Source organism: Micromys minutus (assembly GCF_963924665.1).
Source record: "Micromys minutus genome assembly, chromosome: 31".
NCBI classification, from domain to species: domain Eukaryota; kingdom Metazoa; phylum Chordata; class Mammalia; order Rodentia; family Muridae; genus Micromys; species Micromys minutus.
The window spans coordinates 388199-413650 of record NC_137966.1 but is presented as its reverse complement, the minus strand read 5'-3'; the positions used below and the strand labels follow the sequence as shown (position 1 = coordinate 413650).

The 25452-nt window shown below is 43.9% G+C and overlaps 2 protein-coding genes across 3 annotated transcripts in view; both read left to right on the top strand.

The window, feature by feature from the left end:
• The window catches only part of ADAM19 (ADAM metallopeptidase domain 19), a gene marked incomplete at both ends in the record, with an annotated part of 83281 nt that overhangs the window by 38726 nt on the left and 19103 nt on the right, over window positions 1–25452 (top strand). For both annotated transcript variants that reach the window (XM_080942173.1, XM_080942172.1), the window contains 6 exons: window positions 2588–2664; window positions 14506–14698; window positions 15336–15401; window positions 19734–19805; window positions 22661–22827; window positions 24319–24403. In XM_080942173.1, the coding sequence (XP_080798299.1) occupies window positions 2588–2664; window positions 14506–14698; window positions 15336–15401; window positions 19734–19805; window positions 22661–22827; window positions 24319–24403 (660 nt within the window). The remainder of the gene's footprint in view (window positions 1–2587; window positions 2665–14505; window positions 14699–15335; window positions 15402–19733; window positions 19806–22660; window positions 22828–24318; window positions 24404–25452) is intronic.
• Window positions 10694–11122, top strand: LOC308440177 (NADH dehydrogenase [ubiquinone] 1 alpha subcomplex subunit 5). The gene has a single exon (XM_080942174.1). It carries the CDS (start codon window positions 10706–10708, stop codon window positions 11054–11056), a length of 351 nt encoding a protein of 116 aa, XP_080798300.1. The 5' UTR covers window positions 10694–10705; the 3' UTR covers window positions 11057–11122.

The window sequence follows — 25452 nt, the reverse complement described above, 5'->3', positions numbered from 1 at the left end:
AGGACAAGAGGAGCCACTGATTTTTTTTATGGGGATTCACAAATGTAATTTCTAACTCCATAATTTACAGATAAAGAGATTGGGAAGGGAGAAATAACTTGGCTATGTGTAAATGGTAAGGTTCAGACTAGAGCTCATCCCATTGGGTGATAGAGGGTTGAAAAGCTTTGGGAAGTGTCAGGTGCCAATTCTTTTTTGGTTGGGAATGGAAAAGAATGGGGTGCAGGGCCAAGATGCTGGGGTTCACGTCTCTGCTTAACTGAATCACCCAAGCTTGCTTATATCCGATCTTAGTCCAGAAGCTGAGACCCTTTAAACTAGCCTTTAGTTTTCCCTTTATATTGTGGGAGTAACATCTGCCTCATGAAACTGTGGTCAGAATAAAAGTAAAAATTACCAGCTGTTGTTAAATAGCAAAGACTTGAGTGTTAGTTGCTAAGAGTAAATGGCAAATACCCTGGTCACATGTGCTAGTGCCTTTTGTAAAATAAAGAGCATGTGATGCTTGTAGAACATACCATTGCAGAGAGCATGTGTGTGTGTGTATGTGTGTGTGTGTACACTGCAGTGGCGGAAGACGTCTAAGGCTTCCGCATAGCTACTTCTGGATCTAACTTCTCGATGCTTGTGAAGGAACCAGCATTTTGAAACAGTGTCTGACCTACATTTCTGAATGCTTGTCAGTCATTCTACTAAGAACCCTGAGGGCCTGGACCCCTGTCCCAGGAAGAACTGGTCTTTCTTACTGTCAGCATGCTGCACATGGGGGCCTGTGGTCCCAAGTTCTAAGGACCATGTTCAGAATTTGGTTGTTGATGATCTGCCTCTAGTTCTCCTGGCCTGGGGACAGGTGGAGAAGCCACATGACAGGCTGACCTTTGAAAACAGTGGAGCCCGTGGCTAGAAGCTGGTCTGTACATATGTTGCCTGCCTTCCTAGATTTGCTGGAAAGCAGTGAGGCCCCTGTCTATAAGTGGGTTGTGTGTATGTCACCTGCCTTTCTAGGAGCTGGGGGATGACCTTCTACCACAGTTGGTTTCTTTTGTGGTCATGAAGCAAAGTCACAAACTTGACTGGCTTAAAGCCCAGGAGACTTTGATGCCAAGAGGAGACTGCTGCTGTTTCCCCTCATGGCTGTGCATCAGTGTGAATGTGTTGATGACCGGTGCTGTTGGCCAGTGGACTATTGGTAAATGAAAGAGTACCAGTGATTCAGAGAAGGAACTCAGGTTGAGTGTGGGCTTGGCTTGTGCTTCCTGACATGGCTGTATGGCTCAGATGACTAGGATATAGAAGAAACATAGTAAAGGGTGTGGATCTGGGTCAGCCCTTTTGGTCGGCTTTTGTATCCTCAGAGGCCATGTTTTATGTCTAGTGAAAGAATTTAATAAAAATATAGCCACTAATGTTTGCTGTCTATCTCTCTGGGCTAGAGAGAAACCTAGCTAGCTCCTTTGTGGACAGGTCTCTCAAGGGCACTCTGAGGTTGGTTAAAGATGTGGAAGGGCAGAAGTCATGTACACTGTTGGCATTTGTGGGAGCCTGGATTTAATGCTGGCCTGGCTGGGCCAAAATACTTCAGTTTAATTACCAGGCTTCATCCAGAACTAGAGATGGGAGAGAAATGGACCCACCCAATGGGTTTGCCCCCCACAAGGAAACAGCACAGTCTGAAGATGAGATCATTAGACTGTCATGCAGGGAAAACTTGAGCATTTAGGATTGCTGCTTAGCCTCAAAGTATTAAAGAAGCCCTTTAAAGAAACTGATTTTGCTACTAGTTTTTGTTGTTGCTTTTGTTGCTGTTGTTGTTTTTCTTTTGGAGGGACAGAGTTTCTCTGTATAGTCCTGGCTGTCCTGGAACTCACTCTATAGACCGGGCTGGCTTTGAACTCATAGAGATCCACCTGCCTCTGTCTCCAGAGTGTTGGGATTAAAGGCATACACCACCATGCACAGCTTTCCTCCCAGTTTTACCCTCTCTCTGTTTTTGGTCAATGAATCAGTTCTGCCCTCTTTGGGAAGAATGTTTTAACTATCTGAGGACAGTTGACTTAGCACACAGACACTCTCAGAAGCACTGTGCCTGTTTCCTAATTGCTATGATTAGCCTAGGGATCAAACTTTCCTGGTACCACAGTAATATTTGTAGCTGTGTGCCTTTGACTTCTCCATCAATTGCTTTTTGTTATTGAGATAAAACAGCATGACTAGAAGCATCTTATAAAAAAATTAAGATTCCAGAACAATAAATAGTCCATAATGTTGGGAGAGTCACAGCAGCAGGCAGCCAGAGCAAGAGGCTCTGGGTTCTCCAACCTTGCAGGAAGATCTTTGGCAAATCTTTTTGTCCCTGTGAGCCTCATTTTTTGTCTGCGCAGTAAGGCTGGTGATGTCTGCCCTGTGCTATGTATTGGGTTTCTATAAGAACCAAACAAAGTGGAAGCTTGGAAGCATTTTGCAGGTTGTAAGAGCTGTAAGGTCAGGGTTGGAAAGGAATGAATACATCACCTGTCAATCAATGAGACATTAACATTGCCATGTTTATCGGTGCTATTTGATCTACTGCTTCCTTTATGTTTGCTAGGATCACTGCTTTTACCATGGGACTGTGAGGAAAGTGGATGAGTCCAGCGTCACACTCAGCACCTGCCGAGGAATTAGGTAAGAAATCCTGAAGCTGCCGGGGACAGTTGGTATCCTCCCCTGTACAATAAGCAAAGAAGAGGCCAAGCTTGTAAGATACCAGGGAAGTTCCAGATAATCTACACATCTACCTTTCCTGACAAATTTGTTGCATTATATATAAATTGTTGCTGGATGGTGGTGGCTCACACTTTTAATCCCAGACCAGAGAAGCAGACTGATCTCTGGGTTCTAGGCCAGTCTAGCGTGAATTCTAGGACAGCCTGGCTATACAAAGAGAAATCTTGAAAAGAAAGAAAGATAGAAGTTATATTATTTAGGAATAATAAGGCCAACAAATCAAGAGACAACCATAAACTGAAAAGTTATCATCAATAAAGAGCTATCAGCTGTAACTGGTAGACTACAATAAAAAGAGGTGTGCTAGTCATGAGGGTCATAGTAGGAATGCACAGAAGTGTGAAGAGACAGGAAGTTGGGTCCATGTGGGCTAGTATAGGAAACAAGTGAATGAGTTAGAATAGGCTGAGGAGTAGCTAGTGTGAACAGCTTCAGTAGTCTTGGCACACAGGGCCCAGTAAATTGTCTAGTATCTATCACTATGGGAAGGTCCAGGAGGCTGAGAAACCAAGACAGGGTCCAAATGGCTGGACCCTGGGCTATTTGTTGGGTTGTACTGAAAGGCACAGTAGCTGGCAAAATGTTTGCCATCTCCAGGGGTTGGGTGACCATGAGGGGGCAGTTCCTCCAGGGCCAATGAGTTCCTAGAAATAAAACCAATAAGAAGCAGCAAACAGGTGACATGTTGGTAGACTCCAGGCTGTTTCAACATTCTTCAGTCTGTGGTAAAAGTACCTTCATGTTATGTAGTAGGAAATGGGAAGAGAGAAGATAAGGGGAGAAAGGAGAGGATCAATTTCAAGACAAAATCAACTGGAAAGTTCCAACCAGATGATGCTTGGGAAAAGGGTGGCCCTTCTGTCTCCAACACAAACCAGCTGGGTTTGAGCCAGAAGAATTGTGTGCCTGGTGGGAGGTGGAAGAAGGCATCAAATCCCTTAGAAGTAGAGTTAAAGATGGTTGTGGGTCACCATGTGAATGCTGGGAACCAAACTTGGGTCCTCTGCAAAAGCAAAGTGTTCCTAACTACTGATCCTTGTCTCTAACCCCTTGCTATTTTTTTACTTACTTATTTGAAAAAATCTGGGCTCTTATCTACACAAATTACCTGGGTTTTCATTGAGCACACATTGAGAGACCTGTGGCTCCAGTTGCATAGGTAGCTGAAGATAGTGTCTGGCATTAATGTGAGAAGAGGCCTTTGGTCCAGGGAGGGCATGTTTTCCCAATGTAAGGGAATGCCAGGGCACTGAGGTGGAGAGGGTGATTAGGAGTGAGTGCACATTCATGAAGACACGTGGAGGGGGTGGGAGAAGGGGATAACATTTAAAATGTAAATACAGAGAGTATCTAATAAAAAAAATCACCTGGGTTTTGAGCACCTGCACTACATAGCTCCTGACTCTAGGAATAACAACAGGGAAGGAAAGTCCTGGTTAGTGATAGCCAATACCTCCATGTATATGCTGGGGCAAGACTGTCACCACTGCCAATGTTAAGTTACACATTCAGTGTTCTCAAAGGCAGGACTGGGAACACAGGTTCACTGCTGTCTCTCATTCATCCTGGATGTCTGCTATGTGCCCATGCCCTCCATTGGTGGAAGATAAACAAGCATTGTAATGTTTGGAGCTTCAATATCCTCATCTTAACAGGATATGGTAGAGGCCATAATGAACTAGAAGAACCATAAATGTTTCATTAGTTTTGCAGTTCTTTACCAGTATACAAGATTTGTTCCCTCTACAACTTAGCTAGCTTACCCCATCCCACCCTTACCCTGACCCCCTCAGTATAACTGAGCACCCTTCTGGCTGCAGGTCTCATGTCTGTTTATGAGTTGGTTCCCATCCCTGAAAGGTTGTGTGGCGACTTTCCTGAGGGAATTAGGCAGGAAATCGGGTTTGGCTGGGAGGTGATTAACAGTGGCCTCATATCCTTCACATTCACACAAGTGGCCTCCACTGGCCAAGCCAACTAGCTTCTCAGTGGTGTTTACAGGCCCAGTCATGGCCACCTGTGGCCAGTAAGTAAACAATGACTGTCCCAGGAAGGAGAAAAGGGACTAAGCAGGTGTGACCTTCTCTTTCCCGCCGCCCCTTCCTCTTTCCCCCTCTGGGTCTGGAGCAGAGGGAACACACTTGGCTTGGCCTATTGTAAATCATTCCAGCAGTCAGGCTGATGGGGAAGCTCATGGAGCTACCCATGTGTTTCTGGTTTGCATGCTTTCAAACCCAAATAGCTTCCCAACCCCCCCCCCCCCCAAGCCTCCCTCATATTTCCATGGAAGGTCTCTATGGTAACCGTTCATCTCTCCTGGTACTGTGCTCCTGTGTTTGGAGAAAATGAATAGGATTTATGCTAGATGGGCTGGAGAGCATCTAGAGCTGTGGTTCTCAGCCTTCCTAACATTGCTACCCTTCAATACAGTTTCTCATGTTGTGTGACCCTCCCTCCCCGCAATCATAAAATTGCTTTGTTGCTAGTTCATTTTCTAACTGTAATTTTCCTACTGTTATAAATCCTAATGTAAATATATGTGTTTTCCAATGGTCCTAGGCGATCCCTGTAAAAGGGTCATTTTACTTGTCCCTGACCCACAAGGAGTCCCCACCCACAGGTTAAAAACCACTGCTATAACTATTGTGAAGGTCTCTTTTCTCCAGAGTACTCTATAGATCAGTTTATCATTAAAGAAATAATACCCAGTAAAATAAATCTAAATGCTCATTAGCATTTAAGGGCACAATGAGAGACACTTTCTTACCCTGCTTTCCCAGATTTTACCCTGTTTCCAGATTCAAACATAAGGTACCAGTTTCTTATGCCACCCCCATACTCCTGGCAAAAGGAACCTTGCTACATAATATGTTTTATAACTTTGGGCCCTAACCACCTTGGAAATTGGGTTAATCAGTGACTGTGGATCTTGACAGAAATACAGCAAACCATTTGTGTTAGTTATCCAGCTGGTGGCTAAATGCTTGAAGTGAACAACTCAAACAAGGAAGATTGGCTTTGGCTCAGAGTTTCAGAGGGTCCTAAGCCTCACTGCTGGCTCTGTTGATCCGGGGTTCATGGTGAGACAGAACATTTTTGGTAATGGGAGACAGTAATCCCAAGAACTTCCCTCTCTCTAGATCTTCTTCCTCCAGGCAGGCCTTCTGAAGTCTCCAGAGCCTCCTCCAAATAGCATCACCAGTTGGGGTTCACCTTCTTTGAGGGTATCAGGTGTCCATACACTCCAGCCTTCCTCACACTAAAAATCCATCTTGTAAAGTTACCACAACATCTTGCTTGCACAGAGGCATCTTCATAACTAGCCAACAGTCTAAATGTAAGGTCTGATGATCATTTATGGAAAAGTTAGCCAGTACTGAGCCATGATGTTTTTTAGTAAACCTGTGTGTATATTCCCATCTATTTTAATTCATCAATGGAAAATTGTCATTGTACAGTTTCGGAGTTAAACATTCAGACACAGGAGTGTAAGCTAGAAATGAGCGAACATTATCTGTCCAGCCCTATGCTACACAAACACATTTCTCATCTGGGTCACTGTTAGAGTATACCTGATTGAGATGTATTGTCTGTTATGTATAAGTGAGACCATCCCATGTATATAGGCCAGTTTTATGATGTGTTTCCGAGTTAGGACTAAGTCTTAGGTACACATGAATCTGTCAGATTTCTTTAACGGGTCCTTAAACTCTTAACATACTATCTGGTAAACTGGATTATAGTTTTTCAATGACATACAGTACATCCCTTACAGATCCGCTTGATAGATTAGATTCTGTCCCAGCAGTTCTCTCTTCCAAGATCTGGAGCTCTCAAAGCAATTCTGCCTAACAGGCAGGCTGGCTGGTTCTGGACTCCAATCCTGCACTTCAGGGAAAGAATCTGAGATGGGTACTGGAGAATATGTCCAAATGTGCACGCCATGGACTGGAATAGCTTTAGAACTGCCATTCTAGAGCCCTGAGTTTGTGCCAGACTCTACACTTCCTGGAGGCATGACTCCCACACTTCATTTTTGCCCTTGTCTCCACCTTGGCTATACTGGCTTTCCCCCAGGCTTCACTCGGTCTTATAGACAGCCAAATGCTTGGTGACTTTATGGGTAGTGGAGTTCATCCCAGAATCGATGACTCTGGAATTTAGCAGCCTAGAATCTGCCATAGGCATTATGTTAACTCACTCCATAACTCACTCTTGAGCAAGTTCCCCACCCACCTTGGGATTTCTTTTCATCTAAAACCTAAGTAGAGACTGGATTGTATAAAGGATCCTTTAGCTTGGGAAACCCTGAGTTACAAGAAGCAGATCAGGAAGAAGGAACCAAGGCTGGGTGAGGGAAATCCCCCCAAAAAACCATGCCTTCCTTCTGCAGGCCTAATGATAAGTCCTCTGTCACAGCACTGCCTAATTACTTTAGAACAGTGATCCTCAACATTCCTAATAATGTGGCTCTATAATTCAGTTCTTCATGTTGTAGTGATCCCCTTCCCCATCACCACCATAAACTTATTTAGTTGTTACTTTATAACTGTAATTTTGTTATTTATGAATTGCAATATAAATATCTGATATGCAACCATAAGGGGGTCAAACCCACAGGTTGAGAACCACCAATTTAGAGTGTTAATATAGCTGTTCTGTGGGAGGGCTATGTCAGGAGATAGCAGAGCCAGGATTCTAATCCAGGGTGTCTCTCCTTACTGAGCCTGTGATCTTTGCCTGTGCTCCCACCCAGCAGGAACTCAGCACCACCTGCCTTTCTTCTCTGTGCTGCCTTAGAAGTTCCCTATGATTTGTTAGTGTTGGGGGAAGTGATTGAGAGAAGAAACCCAGGACTGCTACTTCTTAGGATCTCTCCTGATGTGGAGAAGGTGGATGCTTAGCTGTGTGTCCCAGGGATGGCTTCCTTGGCAGTGGCACCTTTCTCAAGTCTTAAAGGATGTATTTGAGTCCTTCAGTCATCTGTGGGTTAAGCATGAGTGAACCTTTTGTTTCCTGACTGGCTAGCCTTTCTGGGTTCTTCTATATGATCTTATTCTATAATTTATTTTTCTCATTCTCTTAATGATGAGGAATAGGTTGAAGAGTAGCATCCTGGCTCTTTGCCTCCTGGGTTCTCTGTCCCCACCTCTGATCTCTGCCTCTGCCAGAGCTAACATTTAGTAAATTGGATCAGTGGAGGCCCTTAAGATAAATGAGGGAGAAAGGGAAGACATAAGGTGACTTGTGGGTGGTAGCAAGCGAGGGCCCCCAGAACCTCATTCTCAGAAACTCACCATCAATAAAACTGGGGTCCACTGTAAAGTGCTAGGTTGTGCCAACACTTTTCAATCTCCAAGTAATCCCAGAGGAATATTGGTGGTCCTTAGGGCTGAGATGAGTCCTCAAGTGCTATAGTGAGGAAGCAAGGGGTCACTAAATCCTGCTGCTGGAAGGGCTAACCTCAGTGGTTATCCCAAGGTTGAGTTATTCAGACTGCCTACTTGAGATTATTGCTCAATCTCGAGTCTGCCTACTTAAGACAACTGCTCATGTGCCATGGAAACAGCAGGAGCATGAGCTCCTGAAGTTCTTGAGTGTGGCTTGGTAGAGCATTGCCCATGGGCTTAGCATGTAAGAGTCTATGATTTGCCACTGAAGATACCCTGAACTTACCCCAGACTCAGTATGTGAATGTAAGAGTGTTTTATTTTGCAGAAGTCTAGCATGCTGAGGTCTCTCATTACCAGAACAGAGAGACACCAGGTGATCTTGCAAATCTGATTTAAAGCACATTAGGAAATTCTGGATTAGGTGACCTCTATGTTAATTTGTTGAGTCCATTTCTATGGATATTCTATTACTGAGGTGTGGGGGCTGGAAATTTACTGGGGGAGGTCTGGAAACTGCTGCTGACCCATTGTTTTTGCCTTAGGTAAGGTGGCAGGGCAGCTTCTGAGGCCTGGAATTGCCTGGAATTGTCCAGTTCTTGGAAACAGAGATTTAGGCCTAATCTCCTTAATTGCCAATTGGAAGCCTGTCATAGAATCAGCCTAGCCATCTCAAATGCAGGTATTTGGTCCAGCCAGCAGTCCCTTGGGATAGCCTGGCTACCTTCTGAAGATTGCTGAATAGCCCGGAAGCTCTGGTCCTGGGATCTCTGATCACAGGCTTACCAGTGATCACAGGCTATCTAGAGCCCAAGGGAACAGACTGTATCCATTAAATCGTCAGCCACAGGCAAAAGCATCTGACTCTAATCTCTCTGAACCTCAGTTTCAGAGATGTAATGTTTCTTAATTTAAAACTATTGGTTAAATAAAAATACCAACTGCCAACAGTTGGGCAGAAGAGACATGGGTAGAGTTTGAAGTTTGCTGGGCTTGGGGTTTGAGAAGAACAATGAAGGTGGAGAGAGGAAGAAGCCTCCATGGAATAGGTAAATTATAAAAATATAGTCATGAGGGCTAGCCAATTGGAGGTAAGAGCTGCCCAGATGAAACATGGCAAATTAGAAAATGGGGTTATTGATAGAGAAATAGATTCAAATAGCTTAGAGGATAGATATCTTGCCCAGGTCTAGTGTTGACTAAGGCCTATAATAATAATAAAACTTGTGGGTCTTTTATCCAGGAACTGAATGATGAAAGGCAGGGCAAAATTGAGAGATTAAATTGAGATTAAATATTTTCTACAACAAATTGGCGCCCAACATGGGTCTTGAGCCCATGACCCTGAGATTAAGAGTCTTATGTTCTACCAACTGAGCTAGTATAATTTCAAATGAAGAGATAATGCTTTTCTGTGCCAAAAACCATTTTGCTCTAGGAAAGGTATGTCCTTCTGATTAGTATGGAGACCCAGAGTTGGGTTGGGGCAGAGTTGTTTTATTTTTACACCCCCCCCAAAAAAAAAACTATGCTCATAAGAGCTAACATGGAGTAAGATTAGCCTGCCTGTCTCCTTAGAATGTGGGACTTCCATGGGAGAGCTAATGGCAGCTTGTAAGAGCTAACTTGAAAATGGGTGTCACACTGCTGTGAGAAACCAGTCTCTATAAACATGGGTTTTCAGGGTAGAATTGATTACAGTTCAACCTAGCACATTATGCAATAAATGAAAGGGAATACAGTTGAATATAGAGAAAGATATTAAATTAATTTATGTAAAGAACAAATGAATATAAGTATATTTATCCACAGGAATATTAATTTCCATAGAAGGGAGAAAGAAATGAGAATTGATGTAAATGTTTTAAAGGGTACACAGATAAATAAATCTGGGCCTTTGATCTTAATACTTGGGAGATAAATGCAAGTACAGACAGGTTCCTTGTGAGTTTGAGGCCAGCCTTATATACAGAAAAAATTCAAGTTGGTACGAGCTATACAGAGAAAACCTGTCTAAATAAATAATAATAATTGTTTTTAAACTGTTTTAAGTTATTAAAGGTATTAATCTCTAAAGAAGAGAGAAAGAAATGGGAATTGATATCAATGTTTTCAAGGGTACATAGAGAATGAATAAATAAATGTAGGCCTTTGATCTCAATATTTGGGAGACTAAGGCAGGACAGATGGGTTCCTTGTGAGTTTGAGGCCAACCTAATCTACAAAGCAAATCCAGGTTAGTCTGGGCTAACACATACATACACACAGCCCTGTCTCAATAAAAATGGTTTTAAATGTTTTAGAATATCAAAATGAAGGTGGTTATAAGTTCTATGGTTGTGATGGTATTACAAATCCTCTATGAGAGAGATAGACTAGAGCAGACCTAAATTTAAAAGGGGGCTGCTAATTGGACAGTCTATACTCTTGATTCAATTCAAATTGCTGGAGCAAAGGCATGCTATGGCTAGAGAGATGGCTCAGCCATAAGGAATAGGCTCACAACCAAACACATAAGAGTTTAGTTTCCGGAGGCTCTGGCCGCTGTCATGGCGGGCTTGCTGAAGAAGACTACTGGCCTGGTGGGATTGGCCGTGTGCGACACTCCACACGAGAGGCTAACGATATTGTATACGAAGATTCTTGATCTTCTGAAGCACTTTCCTAAACATGCAGCCTATAGAAAATACACAGAACAGATCACCAATGAGAAGCTGGATATGGTCAAAGCGGAACCAGATGTTAAAAAGCTAGAAGTCTTGCTTCAGGGTGGTGAAGTAGAGGAGGTGATTCTGCAGGCAGAGAAAGAACTGAGTCTGGCAAGAAAGATGCTGCAGTGGAAGCCATGGGAGCCGCTGGTGGAAGAGCCTCCTGCTGACCAGTGGAAGTGGCCGATATGACCACAGTGTCTGATGGTGGACGGGAACTAAATGTGCATTAAACATTTTGTGATGCTCAAAAAAAAAAAAAAAAAAAAAAAAAAAAGAGTTTAGTTTCCATTCCTAATTAATTTTGTATAATGTTTGAATAAAGTAACTGGAGCGAGCTAGCTGGGTGTTAGTCTTTCTGGGGAGGCTGTACCCCTCTCCTTTGGAAAGTGAGAGCTTAGCATCTTGGTGAGCTTCTCTCTCTATTGCTGCACCTACAGCCAACATCAATCGACACATGCTGGCTGGTCTCACTTGAGAGAGTCACTGCCGCCATCACCATAGCCATATGCACACTGTCTTGATGACAGTCGATGAGAAAACAGAGAACTGTCCTGTGAACATCTTCCTACCTCCATTGATAAAGTTGAAAAGTCATGGGCAGTGAGTGCTCACTAAATGGCGGTGTCTTTCTGAAGCATTCTCTAGGGTTATTATGAAAAACAATAAAAGGTCAGGGTGAAGGCTGCAGGATGTGGAACCAGAGTGCTGAGGTCCACCCTATTTTAACTCTTTTCTACTTGTGTGAATTTGGGCTGGTCATGGGAAAAAATATTTGTGAGGATTAGAGAAGTTGATATGAGAAATTAGGTGCTTATCAGGTTAGTACCTGATCCATATAAAATTCAATAAGTTATAGCCACTATGATGATTATTATCAGCCCTACTGTAAAGTTCCAGTTGGTCACTGACCTATTTGATCAAGGATTTTCTCATATCACACCAAGCCAGCTACACCTTGTGGCTGTGTTCAGGTTTTCTCTGATTCCTGTGGGGAACTTTCCACTCACTGGGTGTAATATTGATGCACACAGGATCACCGGCCTATCCATGGTCCACCTCATTGTGTGGTCAATATTGTAGCCATTATAGGAAGCTGGAGTGATGGGAGAGGCTCTGGTCAGCTGGGATGAAAAGATAGCTTGGGAACAGGATGCCCACATTGCCCTGACTTTCCTGTGCAGAGTAGGGAATCAGCTGTGATCCCTGCTCTTTGCCCTCCACCCTAGCTGTTACAGGAACACCTTAGGTGTTTCACCACAGGCCAGATGGCAGCTGCTGTGTTAGCCAGGATGCAGCCAGGAAGTTGATAGTCTTTCTGGTACTGGAATGAGGTTAGTGAGGGATGGGGTCAGGAAAGGTCTACTGTCTACCAGAGTCTTTGGTGTCTGTCCTGAGAGAATTATGGGGTTCTAGTAAAGGTCAAAACCTAGGTGGGCATCCAGAGTGGATACTGGTAGGTGGAGGTTGAGTGGCCCAAGAGAGAAGCCCTACCACTCATAGTGCCAGAGGCTGAGCTAAGAATGCCTTCGGTATGGAATACTTGAAGAGATAAAATCCTGAGGGACTTGTTGCCAGGGTCCTGGGGATTCAGTCCTGGGCTCATCTTTCCCAGAGTCTAGAAACTGTTGCCTAGCTGTCTTGTTTATCTCTCTGTATGGAAGGTGGCAGTTTGGAGAGTAGGTCAGAAGGACAGACTATATTTACTAATGACCATAGTTGATGATGCTAGCAACACTCTTCAGAGGTGTCACTATTCAAGACCTGATTGGTCTGACTGTAATAGGGTTCCCAGTAGGAGATAAGATGACAGAGGCAGCATTTGGCCCTCCTCCGTCCTCAGACACAGTTTAGTGAAAGGTAGTTAACCATGTGATGCACAGTTGGCAGACATTACTGTTTTTTCATTCCTACATCACAGTGTAAGGGTGGCACATCAGAGACCTCAGTGCATGGGATGACGGAGCTTCCCTGTGGGCATCCTCCTACCTCTGTTGATAATTGTGAATCCATGTGCAGTAAGTGCTCATTGAACCAAGAGAGCCACAGAGGCTTCAGTAGAGTACCCTAAGCAGCTAAATCTCATCTGTGGGTGTCTGTCAAGGCTCAGGATAGGTCATGGATCACAGTGACTGCTCCCATGCTCAGACTGTTCTTCACCAGGGCAGGCAGCTGGACTTGCTCATGTTTCTGTCCTCAGCAACTACCATGGTTGCAGATTCATAGCTAGATGCATGCCTGCCTTCCTGACAACCATGAATACAGTTGTTTCTCTGTGCTCCTGCATAGGTGAAAACCTCTATAGACTTAATCAACTATGGTCAATTATTTTTGAATAATACCTTTTCTAGGTCATATATAATTTCCTTGCCTTATTTCCTAGACAATAGAGTTTATATAACATATTTTTACATTTTAAGATATTATTTATTTATTTAATGTGTGTGTGCCTGCATGTCCATTTGTATGCCCTGTGTGTACAATGCCTGTAGTGTCTAAGAGAGAACATCAGATTCCCTGTATCTGGAATTAGAGGCAGTTTGTGAGCTGTCTGGCATGAATCCTAGGAACAAACCCAGATTTTCTGAAAGAGAAGCAAGAACTTTTAGCTGCTGAGCTATCTCTCCAGGCCCTGAATTAACCTTTGTTTGTCTGTTTTTGTTTTCTTTTGTTTTTCAAGGGCTTATCTATGTAGTCCTGGTTGTCCTGGAACTTGCTCTGTAGACTGGGCTGGCCTCAAATTCACAGAGATCTGCCTACCTCTGCCTCCTGAGTGCTGGGATGGCTTAGTGTTTACATTTTATTTGGTATTATAAATAACCAGAGGTGATATAAAATATACAGGAAGGCATGAATAGGTTATGTATCAACAGCACACCATTTTATATATGATTTAGAATATCTGTGATTTTTTTTTTTGTTTGTTTTCCTGGGAGTCTGGACTCCAACCCCCTATGGATACCAGCAACAAGACTATGTATGTGTGAATGATATCTAGAACTCAGTGAAATCTCAGTGAGTGAAGAAACCAAATAACCCAGCACACATCTTTGAGTTCAGTACTGGGTGAAAGATTGTTCTATATGGCTAGTCATGGGTGTCACCTCACCAGATAGCTGCTGACACAGGGCAGTTGATGGGTAGGAATGCTGGCCATTAAGTAGCACTTGGCTCCCAGGCACAAGTACACTTGTCTTTCATTTAATCACTTAAGAGCCCCGATGAGTTAGTACATTTTTATTTTAGGGATGAGGACACTGAGGCTTGGAATCATGGGATGTTCTTGAGGAGCATGTGACCGTTGAGTGCCAAAGCTAATCTAGAGGCTGTTATCTTGCCAGTGTGCTTTCTCTGAACACGTTACCTTTTCTGGGTCTAAAAAGATTGTCTGTGGTCATGGGTCATGCTTGATTTGTTGGCCTTTAGGAATCCCAATCTAAATCCTGAACTTAGGGAGGTCTAAGTGCTCTGAGATTCTGTGTCCCCATAGTGTATTTCTCTATAGAGGGTCTGAGCTTGCATCAGGCCTTCACAGAGGGGCTCATGGCCTAGTATAAATTGAAGAAGCATGGAGCATCTAAATCTACACAAGGGACTTTTTCAGAAACATTGACCAGAGATTCCATTTCTCTTATCCACAGAGGACTGATTATAGTGAGAAGCAACCTCAGCTATGTCATCGAGCCTGTCCCTAACAGCGACAGCCAACACCGTATTTACAGATCCGAACATCTCAAGCTGCCCCTGGGGAACTGTGGGTTTGAGCACTCCAGGCCTACCTCTAAGGACTGGACCCTTCAGTTTACACATCAGACCAAAAAGCAACCTCGAAGAGTGAGTTTTTAGGTTCCTAGTGGAGCTGGCAGACTGAAGCTTGTCTTCTCCATGTACCCTTACTTAATTTGGTTCCAGGGGTATTTCTAGATAGAGAGAGAATGGGTAAGAAAGAGGGAAAAGCCCACTTTTCTCTTTCTTGAGATTGTTGAGTGAGATACCTTCATAAGAGAACTACTGCCTGTATTTAAAATATTCTAAGATACTGATTTCAAAAACTGTAGAAGGTTAAAATACTGTCCACTTCCCCTCTTGGAATAGCCACCTCATCTGATGTACAAAATATGTTTTGTTCACACTGAAAACAGAGGTCTGTGGTCTCAAGCTTACTTGGGAACTAAGCTGTCGAAGTGTTCCCTTGTGGTGTTTTGGCCTCGATTTTGCCTGTACTAGCCAGTTTGGCTTCTTTGTTTCTTGAGACTAGAGGATTAGATCCCATGGCTCAGAAAGACCTTGAGCAATAACCAGTTGCAGATGGAGATAGTGGGCTGCAGCCAGGACTGTCCCTAAGACCTAGAGGTAAAAGGAGGAAAAAGGTCACAGCTTATTAACCAGTGTGGTTTCTCAGCTGCATTTTTTTGGGTGAGCTAGAGCCAGCCATTTCTACTGCACTGACCTGCTTCTGTTTCTTGCCTAGATAAAACGGGAAGAATTACACTCTATGAAGTATGTGGAACTTTACCTGGTAGCTGATTATGCAGAGGTAAGGGGGTCAGCAATGGATTTTAGCAAACAAAAATTAAAAAGACCAACCAACAAAAAGACTTCTCTTGAAAGTTCAGGTTTCTGGATGCTTTGGGGAAAATATGGACACATTCATCTTTTTCTAGTTTATTGTATAAATTTGACCTTCTCTTCTAGCCATTTTAAACAGTAAGGAAAAAAGAAAACAACAAAAAGCCAAGGAAAGGTTTTCCTATCATGGACACAGAAGTGTGGACTTCACTCAGACAGGATCTCACGGTCCTATGGTTCTTACACTGGCTCTTAGGATTGTCTGTAATCCTTTAGAGAATGTTGTAGACTTTAGAGAATGTTTTACAAAGGCATCAAGTGCCTACCCCATTGGACCAGACACAATCTTCTCAGATGTGGATCTATTTTTATAACCCTGCTGGTGCTTCAAAAATGTCCCCGGAGCAGCAGCATATGTGTAAAACATGCAGATCTCTGAGCCTCATTCCAGGTCTCTCAAACCTCAGATTGTTAGGATGGGGTCCCATAATTCATGGTTTCATAAGACATTGGAGTGGTTTTGATGCATAGCAGGTGAGCTTGGAAAGCACTGGCCTAAAAGAGAAGGATAGCCCCTTGATTCATTTTCCTCGAATTGAACAGGCCCTAAGATTTTTCAAACATCTGTCCACTTGGTGCAATCCTTTGTCCCACTTTCTTGGGCGACTTCCTGATTTTCTTGTGCTGTACCAGCACAGTGCTTGGCATCAGGTTGTAGCCATGAGCCAAAGCTGCTCCTGATTCTGAACTTTGCTGTAGAAGCACAAAACCCTTGTAGTTCTAGACGTGCTAGCCACTGAAAGGGGCCTTTGGTGATGCTTAAAATGCTGTTATGGTTTGGAGCCTTGGTAGAGCCTCTCTGACATGGTGATGTCAAAGCTGGCAGGTGGTGTGTAAAGAAAGTTTGAATGGAGACTTATCCTGGAGTCCAGGAGTTCTGTTTCCTTTTGGGAGCCCTCCATACACCCACCACCCATATTTCCATTAATTACATATTACTTTCAAGTCCCATATCATGTGGTGACAAGACCAGAGCCAAATACATTTCTCTGTGCCCTGGCTGAACACTGAACCAAAAACTCTCTGTCCTCCATGAAGGGATGGGGGGGCCCTCATCACTGTGTCATGGTCTCATGTTCTCTCTACTTGGGCCTACCAGCTTCCCCACAGGCCTCTCTCTACGGAAGTGCTTTCCTTCAGTCCCACAGTGTGGATCAGGGGCGGTGCCAGCGGGTGGGAGAGTTCAAGCCCAGGTTTGAGAACTGGAGGCAGGAAGAGAAGGCCCTTGAGCCTTCTTAAAGATAGGAGGAGGTCACTGGGCAGAGGAGTGGAGGTGAAGGGCTTTTGAGGGAGGGAACATAGTGTTTACTTTCAGAAGAGTTTAGCTTTTTAAAACTGATGTTGGCATTTTTCCTCCAGCAGCCAGGAATGGGTGGGTTCTGGGGTCTTTGTTTTCTTTCTGCAGATGGATGGGGGAGCAGTAAGGTTGTTTTCAAAGCCAGCCAAGCACCCCACTCAGTCCTGCCCCACAGCAGCACCTTTGGCTCTCTATCTTATGAAGGTTCCTGGGAGGAAGCAAGGCCTTTCTTCCCAGATAGTTCTCTATTTAAGCTTTGGATTTAGTGTTGTCTGATACAAGGTCTTTGGCCATTTTTTCCCTAGGCTATGAGAGCCTTTGATCAGATAGAATGTCTTGGGACTCCAATAGAGTGAGGCACCTAGAAAGCCCACTGCTCTAGTTAAAAGGAGGAGTATTATTTCTTTGCCCAGTGGGTCCTTGGTGCAGGGTTTTAAAAGCAACTACCCATGAGTCTCCAGCAGGCACAGAAGAGGAAGAGATGGGGAATGGTCTGCATCCTTGCAGCTAGACTCTGCTTGAAGATGCCTCCATAGCTGTGGGGCCACCCAGAGAATCTTACTGTTGCAGGGGGGTGAAGTACCCCTTAAGAAGCACCAGTCATATAGGCATCCTCACTGTCTTTTGCTATAGGACCATGATGACTCATACCTCCTGCTAAGTGAGGGGATATCTTTGGGTCCTCAGGGTCATGAACATCTCTCAGCTGTAGGCTTTGAATGATTCATGTCAGGGTTGGATAGCCAGCAAGATTTGAAACCCAGAATTTCCTGGCAGAAATGTACTCCTGGCCTTTAATCTGAGAGTTCAGGAAGATGAATCAAGGGAAGGACAGAGTATTTGTGATTTATCATCTGGTGCTGAGACACAGCATCTATCTCTGGGGGTCAGAACTCACAGCAGCCAGAGGCGTCTTTGAGTGGGAAAGCAAGCTCTGGGAAGCGAAGTTGTGCCATTGCCATCTAGAGAGCTGTCAGCAATAAGTGAACAAGCAGTGGCTCTCTGTCTGGGCCTAGGTGGGAGCTTCTGGGATGGTTCTCAGCATGGGAAGAGGAGCATAAGAGAGCTGCTTGGTGGTTCTGGACATATTTACTCATCCATTAAGTGAAATAGGATGTAAGGGGAGCAGAGAGTGGGGTTTATGTCAGAGGGGAAAGAATGTCTTTAGACATAGGGCTGTAATGGACTTTAATGGTACCAGCAGGATGTGAGGCATCTGGAAAAAGCTGGCCTACCATGTTATACATCCAGGGTTGCCTCAGAACGTGTAACATTGAAGCACATTTTCTTAAGATTGGAGGTTGTAAACTGTGGCCCATGAACCTATCACGTGTTTCTATGAATATTATTCTGGAGTAGGGCCACACCCTTTGATTTATAATATCCTGGAAGCTTCTAAGCCACCAAGGCGAACTGTGTAGTTGTGGTCCACCAAAGCAGAAATGAGCAGTTGTGGTCCACAATCCCGTGGTCTGCCAAGCCTAAAAATATTCTAGTGAGTGCTTTGTAGAATAAGCTTACCAACTCCTGCTTCAGAATCTTCTGGAAAACATGATACACTATTTTCAACTATGGTGGCCTTATTGGGCCTTACTGTTTGAGGATAGGATTAATATATTTAGAATCCTGAAGTCTCATCCCAATGCTGTAATAAATATTTACTAAATAAATGGAAATACTCTTGCCACAGGACTGGTTAGAAATCAGGAGGCCTTGATAATGGAAACTTCTAGATTAAACACTTTACAAAGATCTATGCAACAGAATCCTAGAATCTAACTGTGTAGGAGATAAGGATAGCAAGTTCTCCTCTGGTGAGTGGCAGCTCCAAGGGAGTCAAAGAATGTTCTAAAATCTATATAAGAGAGAGGATACAGTACACCAGAGCTGGAACTCAGCATTTGCCAAACAAATGTTCTAGGGCATTTTATTTGGCCTTTTATCTTTGAGTATTTTGGAGGACCTGAAGGGAGGAAACCTGTGATGGCTTGGACCTGAACATACAGAGTACCCACATATAAGTTCACTAGGTATCCAAATTCTGTGTAAAAATGAGAGTAGACAAGACGGGTCCATCATTTGGGTCAGGGTGAGGTTATAATTCCAAAATCTTTTTGTTTTTCATCCTGACAGTTTCCTTACTTCATTATTGAAGTAAAAGAGGTCTGTCCTTTTCAGACAGAAGTGATAAATATGAGGCCTGCTCATGGGACTCTAGGAAGATAGTCTAATCGAGTACAGCACAATCTTCTCTCCTGTGCTTGATTAGCAATGTCTGACTTCACAGTGATGAAGTCTAAGAATCTTTCTTACTACAAAAGGCACTGCCACTTGGAATCATGTAGAAGGCAAAACCTGTTGCTGATGCCACATGGTCCCGTTGGCAGTACCCTCTGTGTAACATTTGCATGCCCCCCCCCCACTGCAGTTAGTCTGTGCACGTTCTCAGTGAGTTTCTTAGCTCTTTTTGTGCTTCTTAGAGGATTTGTTGTTATAGTTATTTCTGGCTCTCTCTCCATTGTAGTGTGGGATCAAGACCTTATAGTCTGTATGCCCCTTTTGTGCTAAGCACAACAGCTTGTCAGTACAGTAATTCAGCAACCATTAGATCAGTGATAACTGGCCACATGCAGAAGAAAGCCTTGTAAAATGTGTGACAGTGGCTTCCTATTGGATTGATGAGCAAAGCAAAGAGACCAGTCCTCTGATCAAAGCATTGTAATGTAAAGGCAGGAAAATAGCTATCTGAAGTGTTAGAAGAATATAACCATGTCTCCTCTGTTTGCTGCCTTGAGCTGGGAGATGAAGTAGCCAAGATGGATCACAGTCAGGTCCTCTGTGAGCCATGGAAAGGACCATTGCTGAAAATGACTACACACTGAAGATCCTTGGGGGAGAGCTGTGGAAGGATCTGTCTCACCTTGTTCTGTTTGTCCTGTTCAGTTTCAGAAGAATCGTCATGACCAGGATGCCACCAAATACAAGCTCATGGAGATTGCCAACTATGTTGATAAGGTGAGACCAGACGTGGACTTTCTGGGGGAGGCTGAGGTACCTCAGATGGTCCTCAGGACAGAGGGTCACATGTACCTGAGCTCTTTTGGGACCCTGCGCTATCAACCAGAGGCAAGCAATTCAGCTTCTTGGGTTGGGTTTTGTTGTTTTTTTGGTTTGTGTGAGTGTTTTGGGAGCTTTGTTTTCACTCTGTTTTAATTTATAAAGTACAAGCATTGGCTTACATCGGTGGCTTTCAATTATGTTTACAGTTTTCTGATGGAATCCTGTTTTAAAAATGAAATATTCTGCCCATGTAAAAGTCACATGGAAGCAGATGGCTGGAAACAGGAGTGTCCCCCAGCTCTGATCCCCTGACCTTTCTTTCTCACAAATGAAGTGGTTTTTGAGGAACACTGGACAAGGAACTGCCCAATTTAAGAAAGTGTTGAGGATGTTTCCTACAGGTGAAAGCCCAGTGATTCTTTGACTTAAGAGGGATTGAAGTGGGCCAGGAGGATCAGAAGGTGTGCACACAACCTTTAAAAGTCAAGGTGCTGTTTATCTAGAGCTGATGTATTAAACTGTTTGAGCAATTCCCCCTTCTGTGAAGACAACAAATGGTTACGTTTCTATGGTCAGGGTTGTTTAAAACATATACTTAGGAAATTCACTGAAGTCTGAGCTGTAATAAATGGGATGTTCTCAGACCCAGAAGTATTCTATGTGAAAGCAAGTTTCAGTACAAAATGCAGAGAAAATAACTTTGCAATGGGAGCCCCTCTCCACAGGCTTACCATATTGACTTTAAAAAGTAAGCTTTGACATGCTTTGGTCACATGCCTTCTTTCAAGGGGCAGCATTGGTGGGTAGACCTATGGTTTAATGCTTTGACAGTTCCAGCCCTTGGGTCTTATGCTCTTTAAGACTCTGATAACCATTTCAGGACACTGTAGAACCTTGAAAGCTTTCTTGGCCTGCTAGAGGTTCACAGATCCCAGGTCTTAGGCTGGAGAGATGGTTAAGCTGGCAACAAATAAAAATTAGGAATTTTTAAGCTGGGTGGTAATGGTGCACACTTTTAATCCCAGCACTGGGAAGGCTCAGGCAGGTCTCTGAGTTGGAGGACAAAGTGAGTTCCAGAACAGCCAGGGCTACATAGAGAAACCCTGTCTAAAAAACATAAGCAAACAAACAAACGAGCAATCTTTCAGGGCTTAAAAGGCAGAGTTGGTTGCTGTGAAGTCACTAGATGAAAAGTTCACAGCTTTGTATTCTTTCTCAATTCTCAGCAGCTGAGGAAACAGGCCACTGGTATCTAACAGGTGAAAGTCAAACACTGGCCTTTCCTGGAGGGAGGGATTCTAGGGACACAGTCCTGTGTCCAGCTCCTAGCTCACCAGCAATAGCATTTCAGAGATCCTGTAACCAAACACCCAACATCTGGGAAAATGTGTTTTCCCTGGGGATACAGGAAGCTGATTCTGCTGCCACCTGTGTAGCAACCATTGTCCGCAGCAAACACCATGGAGTTGGAGGGCTTGTCTTGCTGGCTCTAGGAATTTTCTGTCTGTACTAGGTGATTAGAGACTACCTCTAAGTACTGATGAGAAACAGAAGGGGTATGTCAGCAAACACATCAAACAAATAAACAATCCCAACAACAGAAAAAGCAAAGATGCTGACAGAAAAGAAGGTAGCTGCAACCCCTGGTGTTGGTAGAAACCCTGTGTGTTGTGGATGATGGTCATTCTTCCAACCCTCTAATTTCCCTCCCAGCACACAAGGTTTATCACTCCCAGTAGGGAGAAGCACTTGAGCTCCTCTGAAATTTGCTGAGCCAGCTCCTTGGACTGAACATTTTGGAGCTAAAACTGTAAGGACTTTACACATTTGCTGAATCAGGGGCCCGAAAAAAAGTCAAGTTGACTTCCTTTAAAAAGCTCCTGAGTGAAGCAAATTCAGATGCTTCAGGTTTTTCTGTAATGATAGATGTGGCAGAGACAGAAGAACTGGGAACCCATATAGAGTGAAGTTTCCTGGGGGCAAGTGAAGGATCTGAATGTGTATGTGTGTGTGTGTGTGTGTGTGTGTGTGTGTGTATGTATGTGTGTGTGTGTGTATAGTTTATTATTATATACATATTATATGATCCCAGCTCTTCAGCAGCAGAAGGTCACAAGGGCCCTGGGGGTTTAACCTGGTTATTCATCCTGGCTTCAGAGTCTTTCTGCTGAGATCTTGGGCAAATTTCTCAACCTCTGTAAGTCTCAGTACCTTCCTTGTTCATGACAAGTGCTTGGTGAGCAGTGGGATGCCAGTTATTATTTTTAGCTGGGAAGAAATCCACCACTTTTGGATCTATCCTTTTGTGGCTTCTATGTATATGAGGATTTCTTTTTTAAAGTCACTGGTGTGCTGGAGGGAGATCCAGTGTGTAAAGTATCTGCTGGGTGCAGAAGGACTTGAATTCCCAGTACCCATCTAAAAGCCAGGCATGGTGGCATGCGCCTGTAATCATGTGGCTGATGGGGGAGGCAGGGGACAGAGATAGGTCCATCCCTGGACCTTTGGGCTTCCCCTGTATATATGTACACACAGGACACATGTACATGTAACAGACAGTCACTGACATGGTAGCATCAAGGTCAGGTCCATCAAAGAAACCCTTACTAGTTACGGTGCTGTTACCTCTACTTTTTTAAAAACCCCTATTTTCTAAGCCCAGGTACTCCAGTTTGACCACCAGAATGCATCTCCCTGAAGATCGTATTTCCCGTTTTCTGGAGCCAGTGGCCAGAGAGCAATCCCAGCATCTGTTCTCTGAGCTCCTAGGCCAGTTGGTGAGAGAAGCTAGCCTTTCTGTGTCTTTTCAGTTTTACCGCTCCCTGAATATCCGGATTGCTCTTGTCGGCTTGGAGGTGTGGACACATGGGGATAAGTGTGAAGTTTCAGAGAATCCATACTCTACTTTGTGGTCCTTTCTTAGTTGGAGGCGCAAGCTGCTTACCCAGAAGAGCCATGACAATGCACAGCTAATCACGTAAGCAGCCCTTTTCTGGTCCTGTTACATCAGCTTTGGCTGAAGAACCACAGCACATAGAGGTGCTATGTTCACCCTTTCTTTCACATGGGACAAATATTGTTTGTCCAAGACCTCTCCTGCTCCCTGGGCCAGATAACCAGGCATTTTCAGATCAGCACACCTTGAAAGAATGTTAAAAAGCCTAAGAATGATAATAGTCATCTGATGTGGTTTCTATCCATGTGAGGCTATCCATTAGCCTTTACCCCTAATCAGCTGAGCAGCTGAAGCACTTGGGTGTGTATATTAGGGGAGTGAATGGATGACTCTTGGTCACAGCTGAGAGCCTGAAACAAACATTCTCAGGCACTTCAGCTAACCTCCCACCACCGGATACAGGAGATGGGTCCTCAGGTCCTTCACACAGTTCTCTGGGCTCTCCAGACTGAGTCTCTGGGAAGATCAAAATGGTAGACTGTAGGACCTTCATGCTTTGTGAGAGGAGATACTGAAACATTTGGCCAAGTGCTGTGTTGACTTTCCAGCAGCCTCAGAAGGAAAAGAATATAAATGGGGTTTTCAATACTTACTGTCCCTAAAACCTGGACTCTTAGTGGTCACTTGAGAACTAATCACTCACTGAGAAAGATTTTGTTTGCTGAAACATTTGGCCTGAATTTCTGGATTGAACACCTTGAATCTGTTTACAGTAAAGCTTCCCCAGAGCTAAGCACAAGTCTGTGAAATGCCAAGTAGGGCATTCATGCACACAGATATATGGATGGGGTCAAGGTGCCAGGTGACAGTCCCCTCTATATATTGAATTTATTGGGCAAATATTTATTAAATATCTATTTATCCCTCCTCAACTACTCTGGATGGGTACAATAGAGAAATGAATATGTTAAACCAGGGGAAACTGGCTGTTGACAGGTTAGGGACATCATAGCAGAGCAGAGGTGGAAACAGCTTAGCCCTGTACCCAGCTACAGTTAGTGAGGCTCTGAAAGAGACTCGGCAACTTTCTTGGTTCTTTTTTTGATGTGCAAATCACAGTATCAGCCTCATGACTGGTGTCCAGCATCCCCACATTTGAACCCAAGACACATGCCTAAGCCCTTGGCCACTGGCAGAAATGATCATGATTCATTTGGGCATCACAGCCTGGACCACGCCCTTCCCCATGACCCGTGTCTCTGGCCATTTTTCTATGAATCAGGAATGGGACACAGCCTTTCAAGCCCTGCCTTCTTCCTTTTGGAGACTTTGGGCTCATTCTGAGGGGAAAAGTGACCTTTTTTCTCTGCTACTGAGAGAGGAAGTGAGAGGAGGTGAGAGGTGTGGTATCCTGAAATTTGTCCAGTTGGCTGGGTTACCAGGCTTGTCCCCTTGGGAATAATCTGGGAATGTCAGTGGGTTCAGTGTGCAGCACAGTAGCTATTCACTACTGTCTTAGGGGAACAACTTTCTCAGCCCCCACCTGAATTACATGTCTTTTTCTTCCTGCAGGGGCAAGTCCTTTCAAGGCACCACCATTGGCCTGGCCCCCCTCATGGCCATGTGCTCTGTGTACCAGTCTGGAGGAGTTAGCATGGTGGGTCTCAGACAAGACAATGGTGTTGCATAAGGAGACAATGGCTCCCAAGAGAAAAGGCCAGCTTGGAAAAAACGATTTGATATTTATAGTCGCAGAAGAAAAAAGCATTAAAAAAAGCAAATGTTTTAGATGAAGTTCTTAGGTCCTAAGGATAGTAGCAGGGGTAAAATTTCATTCATTGTCATTTGTAAGCAATTGTAAGCAATTGTAAAAATAGACCTCCAGATCTGTTATGTATTATTCCACAACAAAACTGGAGGAGGTAGAGCAGGAACTGGGGGCCAGGGGCGGGGAAGAGAACAGAGATGGAAGTGTTTCTAGTCCTGGTCTTGAGTCCTTAGGTATTGCATTGTGAAATGAGAACCTGTCTCAAGAGTCCCAGTTAGGAAATTGCTGTCTTTTGAAATTTGGACTTGGCAAGAGTAGTTTGTTTTTTTTTTTGTTTTTTTTTTTTTGCTTGGCTATGTGGCTGTTGCTGGCCTGGAATTCACTGTGTAGACCAGGCTGACCTCAGACTTGCTATCTACCTGAAGATGACCTTGGGGTTCTGTTCTTCCGGATTTCATCTCTTGAGTGCTGGGATGACAAGTGTTGGCTAACATAACATATATAAGCTCAATGTGGTGCTGGGATCAAACCCAAGGCTTTATGCATGCTACTCCAGTACACCATAGTTACGTCCCTGGCCCCTGTATTTTGGCTTGTTACTTCTAACCTGGAGTGGATATGAAGGGAGCCTCTCCTCTGTTCTCATTGGTTATTTTATCCCTCTACCCATTGTGTAGTTTTATTGACAAGATAATGTAAATGTTAAACCTCAGATTCTAGAGTAAATTGGTTTCAAAGAACAGCTGTGTGACTTTGGAGTTAATGCATGTCTTTAGCTGTAAAGAAAAGGTAGCTTCATGGCTTGTGATCTTAGTGTAAGAATGGACATTAAATGAGATAATAAGAGGAACTCACATATATATTTAGTAAACACTTTTTGTTGTTTTTTGGAGACAGGGTCTCACTACAAAAAGTACTCACTATATTAGAACTCATCA